The sequence below is a fragment of the Sinocyclocheilus anshuiensis genome, unplaced genomic scaffold (assembly GCF_001515605.1).
Source record: "Sinocyclocheilus anshuiensis isolate Anshui unplaced genomic scaffold, SAMN03320099.WGS_v1.1 scaffold160, whole genome shotgun sequence".
Taxonomy (NCBI): domain Eukaryota; kingdom Metazoa; phylum Chordata; class Actinopteri; order Cypriniformes; family Cyprinidae; genus Sinocyclocheilus; species Sinocyclocheilus anshuiensis.
The window spans coordinates 1,049,152-1,058,032 of NW_015554119.1; the positions used below are offsets into that span (position 1 = coordinate 1,049,152).

General features: G+C 37.3%; 1 protein-coding gene across 1 annotated transcript in view; it reads right to left on the reverse strand.

Annotated features, from left to right (window-relative positions):
- Positions 1–1,520: 1,520 nt before the first annotated feature.
- Positions 1,521–8,881, reverse strand: part of LOC107669975 (transmembrane protein 170B-like) — a 13,002-nt gene continuing 5,641 nt past the window's right edge. Inside the window, exons 2-3 of the mRNA XM_016462409.1 lie at positions 6,362–6,532; positions 1,521–1,956 (exon numbers count right to left, since the gene is read on the reverse strand). Coding sequence (XP_016317895.1) covers positions 1,826–1,956; positions 6,362–6,532 — 302 coding nt within the window. The 3' untranslated portion in view covers positions 1,521–1,825. The remainder of the gene's footprint in view (positions 1,957–6,361; positions 6,533–8,881) is intronic.

The following is an 8,881-nucleotide window of genomic DNA, read 5'->3' on the forward strand; positions in this document are numbered from 1 at the left end:
ATAATAACGATTTCTCCGGTGAAGAAGTCCATCTCATGTTGTCCTCTCACATCAAAACCCACAGACATATTTGTTTAGAGCTGTTTTGGACTGTTTTCGCTCATAAACTGTGCTTGATCTGTGCATATTTCTCTCCTGATTCAGACAAGACGTCTTTTTCACTAGAGAAAGAAAATTATGGATAGAGGACTCATATTTTAACCAGAAGTAACAGTTTGAAGTTAAAAATGGATTGCAAATATGCAGCTTTTCACTTTATAAGATGTTAATTGATGGAATGGAGTCATGTGGAATACTAGTGGATTATTGTGATGTTTTTTATCAGGGCTCTTATTCTGACGGCACCCATTCACTGCAGAGGATACATTGGTGAGAAAGTGATGTAATGCTACATTTCTCCAAATTTGCTCAATCTGATGAAACAAATTTATGTATATCTTGGAAGGCCTGAGAGTGAGTTTGAGCAAATTTTCATTTTTGGGTGAACTATTACTTTAACATTTTAACATCAGTACACTCGCTCCTGTTCCTTACAGAACTGTAGTTCATACTGTTTGGTGAAGTCCATCAGGAAAAGGGAAACTTATGGAAGGCATAATTACCAGTGCAATTTCACACATCTGTTAGCAAAGACGCACTAATGACCGTTTTTATTATGGCATCAGAGTGCACTTCCACACAAGAGCTTTCAAGCGCGATACACTTTTCATGTTCAACCGGTGATGCCAGAGGAGAAAATCACCCATTGATTTACTCTCTCAAACTGATTAGGACAAGTCCAGGATGAGAGTGTCTGTCTTGTCTTTTAAGGCCTGAGGTTTAAGTCCCCATATTCGAGCAGGGAGAGTATTGCCACAGTAATTCTGGATAAACTGGATTATACATGAAGATGTTAAATACTGAAGTATTTATACAAGGACAAGATCAGATTTGAATGTGTCCATGATATAATTGCAGATGACGGATTACTTTACATCTTGACACAGAACAAGACGTTGTAGGCCATATAGTGACTTTTTGAATACTTGTTTTCTTCGCTTTAAAACTGACATTTGATTAAATACCAGAGTTAAAATTCATACTGATGTTCCATTACGTGTTTCCATATTGTTATAAGGCATTTTACCATTATGAATGAATTTATATTGGTTACAAGAGACCAGATTACACCTAAACTTCCTTGAATTAAAGTCCATATTGCATCCCAGTGTAACTTTCTACAGATCTTACACCTTTTAGACAGTTTTCAAAATGCAGCAAGTGCAAAGTGGAAGAAGAAAACTGGATGTGGTAATACTGCTGGACCAGAGTGAAAACCCATATAAATGCAAACATGAATGCTTCAGGCCATTCAGCTGAGCAGAATTAGAAAATGTTTGAGGACAGACAGACATACTGACAGTCAAATTATTAGAGGATGTTTTTGGTGCATCCATCTTGGCGTTACGGCCCAGCTACAGCTCCAAAACCACCCAGTTTACATAAAGCTGAAACAATCCATGTGCAAAAACAAATCAAATGTTTAACAAAGATGAACAGACATCCCAAGATTCATCTCAATCCTGCATCGAGGCAGTTGGCATGTAGATTGAGTTTCAGTCATTGGCTTATACTGCTGTTTTTGCTTCTTGAAATGTTAAATTCTCCAAGACTGCCATTCCAGAGGGTTTCATATAATGGTCCATTGGCCATTAGTGACTCCTAAAGCTCATCGTTTTGTACCGCAGACCAAACCTCTGTGGTTTGACCCCACTCACCTCTACCCTGTCTCTTCTGCCAGTCGATTGGCTGTTGGGTGAGTCAGTCAATGATGCTTTTAGTCCGTTTAGAGGGTGGCCAAGATCCGTGAGAATGAGATGATGACGGTGAAAGCGGTCTGGCCCACTCCGAACACCAGAGCTTCAAGAGGAGCCATGTCCTTCCCTGCCACACGGTACACACCTGCTACTGCCGCACCTGAGATAGAAGAAATCAATATCCCAAAAAATAACTAGATAGTAAAGACTGTAGACCAACATTGATGTTAGCTTGAGAAAGTCTAGTCTGAAAGTTTAAAATGGTTTAACAAACTATAACTGTAAAGCCTGAAACAGTTTAAAGCTTAAAGTTTAAAAGATAGATAGACAGACAGACAGACAGACATACAGAGATAGATGCTAGAAAATTATTCTGGGTGGTTGTTAGGGTGTTGCTTTGCTATGCAGTTGGTAGGGTGTGATGGGTTGTTGCTAGGTTGTTGTGGGTGGTTGCTACGGTGTTGCTTTGCAGTTGCTAGGGTGATCTGGGTTGATGCTAGGGTGTTGTTTTGCAATGAGGTTACTAGGGTGCTGCTATGCCGTTGGTAGGGTATTCTGGGTGGTTGCTAGGGTGTTGCTATGCAGTTGTTAGGTTGTTGTGGGGGGTTGCTAGGGTGCTGCTATACAGTTGCTAGGGTATTCTGGGTGGTTGTTAGGGTGTTGCTTTGCTATGAGTTTACTGAGTTGCTGTTATGCTTGGTAGGGTATTCTGGTGGTTACTAAGGTGTTGCTATGCAGTTGCTAGGCAATTTTGGGTGGTTGTTAGGGTGTTGCTTTGCTATGTGGTTACTAGGGTGCTGCTATGCTGTTGGTCGGGTATTCTGGGTCGTTGCTAGATTTTTGCTAGGGTGTTGATATGCAGTTGCTATGCGGTTGCTATGCAGTTGCTAGGGTTTTCTTGGTGGATGCTATGCAGTGGCTATGCAATTGCTAGGGTGTTCTGTGTGGTTGCTATGCTATGCCATATATAATTTGTAAAGTTTGCTAAATCTGAAATGTCAAAAACAATCAAATTAATATATAATATTGTACTCACTATGGAATTATACTTCAATTATATACAGTATACAGTAGATACTAAGGGCATTCGGCTGAGCAAAATATCAAGACTGGACAGAAACCGGGTGGTTGATAGGGCATTTCTAGGTGGTCGCTATGGCAATCGGGGTGGTGGTTGTTATTTTGTGTCTCATGTTTATTTGTTCTTTGTTCTAAGGATTTAAGAAGAAACATCTGAAGCAAAGTGGACACATAATATAATTTGATACATAATATAATATATACATAATATGACACATAACCTTCAAGAGACCTTCAGGAATAAATGATAAAACCTTCCCCTGGGAAATCACACGTCTAAAACTGAAATAGAGATGTTTTTTTTATGACTGTGGCTGTTGCAAAGTCAACATTAGCTTTAAAGCCTTAAGAGCTTAAAGTCCACTTTTATTTGTAAGTACAGTTTGAATTTCTCTCTGAAGTTCAATTAAGTTGAAAAAATGTTTCCCATTGAATGTATACCTAAAAAAAAAATAGGAAAAGATTTTGTAATATGTTTGTAAATATTAACTCTCAGACTAATGCAAAATTCAGCCAAGCATCTTAAAAAGATCAGTAGCAGATACCAGATTAAAAAAAAAAACAGTCATGATCTAGCTTCTCGTGACTTTTTTTTCCTTCTCTCTGACCTTTACAATTAAGCAGGCAACTTGCTGAATACTGGAAACAGGAGTTGATACATAAATGTGGGCGGTCATATGTTAATAAGCTCATAGTTGTTTCAAAAATGTTCTAGATGAACTGGGGAGATCTACATAAAACTTCAAACGTTTATTTCACATTTGCAAGAAAATTAAATACAATCAATTTAAAGCAAATATTCAAAGAGTGAATGTGCTTTCAGGGTCCTGTTTGGGTGTGTTTTACTAATAGAAAAAAAAAAAGATTTACACAAACGATCTCAGACTGGATAACACTTTAGCCTGGCTCAGTCATTTATGTTCTCTAAGCAGATATCTGAATTTTATTAAATGTTTTAGTGACATGATTCGGTGTGTTTGTCTAAAAGCCTGTTGTAGGTCAATGTACATATAAGCCACTGTGTGTGACAGGCAATGTGTGTGTGTCTCTCTCTCTCTCTTTCTCTCTCTTTGCAAAATCCATATTAATAATAAAGCAGACCTCTGGGAACGGGCACTACAGTGTGCGGCTATATATACAGTGGGTATAGAAAAGAATCACCCCCCCTTTAAAATCATCAAATTTTGTTGCCTTGCAGCCTGAAATGAAGACGGACACAGTTTTTGTTTTATCCAGCTGTATTTACTCAGTGTAACTTATAACATCCAAGTGAAAGATATAACACCAACATGTCAGAAAAAAAAAACAGAATCACTGAGTTGGAAAAAGGATCACCCCCTTGTGTCAGTATTTTGTTGAACCACCTTTTGCTTTAATTACAGCATTTAGTCTGTTGGGATTTGTCTCTGTTTCTACTAACTTTGCACATCTAGACTTTGCAATATTTACCCACTCTTCTTTGCAGAACTGCTCAAGTTCAGTTCAATTTGATGGTGAGCGTTTGTGGACTGCAGTCTTCAAGTCATTCAACAGATTTTCAGTGGGGTTTAAGTCTGGACTCTGACTAGGCCATGCAAGGACATTCACCTTTTTCTCCTTCAAACACTGTGTGTCAGTTTTGCTATGTGCTTTGAGTCACTGTGATGTTGGAAGGTAAACCTTCTTCCCATTGATAAAGCCTTTGATTTTTTTTTTTGTATCCATCCCGGAGATCTTTCGACAGTGCCTTACCACCCATAGTTGATTGTTTGCTTCATTTGCACTACCAAAGACTGAAATGCTCCAGGAAAGCTCTTTTCATGCTGAGCTAATCAAAATGAGCACAGCTGATCAGTTGAAAGTCGAATGGCTTTGTGTGCCATTGAGAAAGTGGTGAGCTACACCTGATTGAGTTTACAATTCATTTTTAGGAGCAGGGTGATCCTTTTTCTAACTCACTGATTCTTTATTTGCTGGTGTTCTATCTTTCACTTGGATGATATAAATTGCACTGAGTAAATACAGCTGGATAAAACAAACCCGTTTCTGTCATCATTTCATGCTGCAAAGCAACTATATGTGATTAATTTAAAGGGGGTTGATTCTTTTCTATACCCACTGTAAATGGAGCCAAACTCCTTTTGTGCCTGACTGGAGAACAGCTAACAGCTACTTCGTTGTCCTTATGCCCTTAAAACATCCATGACATATTACATTATAGTGATGCACTGAAATTTTGGCAACCAAACATATTTGTCCAAAAATAAAATTCCGTTTCAGCCAAAAACGTTCTGGAGGGCTGAAATCACTGACCGACACGCTGAAGTTTCAACCCTCTACATTGCGAGTAAATCACTCGCATATGCGACTAAATCTTCACTCTGGGCGACTAAATTATGTCTAATATTAGCCAACTGCTAATAAATTCTCAGATTTTACTCGCCAGTGTGTGAGTTGGAGGCTAAGTTGGAGGCTAAGTATAAGTCAGTCTGGCGAGTAAACTAAAAAATGTACTAGCCAGTGGCGAATTCAATTGCCAAGGTGTTCGTAGAGGGCTGAGTTTAATTAATGCTTTAAATTAAAATTTAAATAAAAAATGTCATTTTTGACACATCTCATCTCTCCCTTTTCACTCCTGGTTACAGCACAAAATAAACATGAATGAACATCAGAAGGTATGCTGAAAGAAACAGTACAACTTATTGAAATGTATCATCGTTCAATCAGTGTTTCAACCACAGAAAGATGTCAAAAACACATTATATTTACCTCAGGAAAGCCAATTAATATCTATAAACTCAGCTAGAAAATATAACTCTAGAGAACAGCATTTTGCTAAATATATGCACTATATTACATATGCTTTTACTTCACCTGTGGTCCTCATTACTTAATGGAATAAATCTGTCATAAAAAAACAAGTTTTTAATACAGCCACTGTTTAAATGTTTGTATTTTAACAATATATCATTAAAAAGCTGCATAAATTTTTATATACAACTTAATTTTATTTGAGTGCTGATTATTAAATAAACTTTATTTTCCGTTTTCAGCTAAATGAAAACTTTAATTTTGGTGCACAACTTTGGTACATTACTAATTATAATGCATTTTATTAGTCACAAAAAAATCAGTCGTATAAAAATATTATTTTCACTAAAATACTCTAAACTCCTTGGCAACTGCCTAGCAATGTCCCAGAACACACTAGCATCATGCACGAGCAAACATCACTCACTTTTACTTCAGAAAATGTAAAAATCTAGTTGGAAAATAAATATTTCTTAGCCTAACTGTGCCAGCAGAAAAAGTGTTTTCAGAATTGAGAAAACAATTTGATTGAAGATTACGGACACAAAACTGTGCATTAATGAATTATGCACAAAATGACCAGGGACATTTAATAATATCGATGTCATATTGTGTTTAAGAACATGCACACTTATTTCTAAAATCGTCCTGACCACAAAGGTTGATAAGAAAAGCAGAAATGTGCGAATACTGACTGGTGATGACCCCGCCGGTGAGAGAAGCCAGGAACCCCACACTGATGAGCACCACTGTGATGAGCCGTCCTCTCTTGTGACGCTGCAGTGTCACACACATCAGCAGACCCACGGCACTGTGAACGAACAGAGACGAGAATAGACACCACAGGAACACCCAGTACCACATTTCTGCAGAGACAAAACACACAGACACAGAGACAGAGACAACAAACCGGTTAGAAAGTTAGCTGGTTTCCAAAAAAATGCAAATGAGCAGCATTTCTTTCAGGAAGCATATGCATGAATGTCAGCTGCATGTTTCATTCAGCAAGTGGCAGCCAGTCTGAGTGAAAAAAATCAGCATTTTACTCTAGTATTGTGTAAAACAGTTACTGATGATTCACACTGGAAATGGATGGTGAAGCACAGTAAACACTCAGCATTCTGCAAAAGTAGCATTATAGAATGTCATTCTGATCCAAAATCGTGGAAATCATTCATAGTTATGATTGTCTGTCGCTGTCAAATCAACTTATAACAAAATAAAAACACATTCTTGTTCTTGCATGTTCTTATTTCTTTAAAAAAAAAAAAACTTCTGCTTTCATGAGCGAAGAGGAACTGTTTTTTGAAGAACCTCTGTTAAAGGAACACTAACAAACCAGAGTTCAAAATGAGGTACACAGTTCATATACTAATTTATATTCTCAGATTTTACTCGCCAGTGTGTGAGTTGGAGGCTAAGTTGGAGGCTAAGTATAAGTTTAGCTCGCCGAAATATAATATATTTTCACTCGCCGAACACTCTCTGACTGAGCGAATCAGTTTCACTCTCCGTCAAGCGATCTGTGCTGTTTTTCAGTTCATCAGTTCAGATGTGCAACGCACCTGTATTTATCGTACCGTAAACTCTAGTGTGAAGGCGCACAACGACGAGAGGGAGAGAGAGTTGACGCGCTACCCATGCGCGCTACATGTAAACGATATTCTTTGTTGTATTTTGCTGTCAAATTAAAAAAAAAAAACTTCTGCTTTCATGAGCGAAGAGGAACTGTTTTTTGAAGAACCTCTGTTAAAGGAACACTAACAAACCAGAGTTCAAAATGAGGTACACAGTTCATATACTAATTTATTAAAATTAACAGACTGCAACCTTTTTTGTTATAAGGTCATATTAATCTGTCATTAGTTTGAATTACTTTTCAAGTGCCTTTTAACCTCAAAATATGAAAAGCCATTGTTAATTTGATTGTACACAGATTACGACTGTCAGTTGTGATGTCATTTTCACCACAGTCAGCAATTTTTCCACTAATATACTGTATGCAGCACAACTGTTAACGTCAAAAATAAGAAATTCTGAATAATAAGAATGATTTCTGAAGGATCATGTCACACCGAAGACTGGAGTAATGGTGCTGAAATTCAGCTTTGCATCACAGCTTGCAGTTATTTTAATTTGTAATAATATTTATTACTGGTTTTACTGTACTTATAATAATGAAGCCGTGGTGAGCACAAAAGACATTCAAAAACATTAAAACATCTTACTGACCCCAATGTTTTGAACAGTAGCAATGAAGCAATGAAAAATCAAGGTAAATGTCATCTGTGAGCAATGTGTCATTTTCAATCAAGCTGTAATTTTGTCCAATTATTGAAAAAGCATGAAAATATATGTCATCGTGTACATTTAGGATACATAGATGCTGGTAATGAAATTAGCCATAGCAAGACAAAAGAATGAGTCAGTACAAAAATGTTTCAAATGTAATTTCCAAATCATAATTCTATTAAACAATTTCACATGTGGTGCACATGATATGGCTAAAAATGGCAGAATTCTGTATGGATATGCACTCTTGGAACAAATTAAATAAATGAAAACTGTATTAAAGTCAGCATGACCAAATATACCCATATTTAAAGAAATACTCCTGAGAATCTCGAGTCAGAACACATCGTAACAGAGCAGAACATACCGTACTTATAACAGTGAAGCTCAAAAAACTCTCCCACTGTCTCCAACATCGCTTTCTCACAAACTGTCTCTTCTACTTTCATTTACTCTCTCTCTTTCACACTCCGTTCACCATGAGCTTGGAGACTGTTATTATTGAAGTGTCTTGTCCACACAGCTCTGAGGGGAGTAAATGGGCAGTTTGGCTCCACTGATAAACCCAGAGAGAGAATGAGTCGGCTCTGAAGCTTTTCAGACGATTCTAAGACATGGACGAGCATCTTAGCTCAACAATGAAACTGATTATCAAACTGCTGTTGTCATGAACTCTGGGAAATGCAGCTCCACATAAATGAGAAATGCTTGAGAAACCACACGCTCAGGCAGAAATACTGCTGACAGCTGTAATTTAACATGTCAAAGCGAACGAGTCAAATTTGCACATGCAACGCTGGATAGTGCTGATTAGAGCTTTTGTTTACCCTGAAGCATGAAGAGACAGTATGCCATTAAAACCTTAGGATGTGTACATTTGTAAATTCAACACATATATATATATATATATATATATATATATA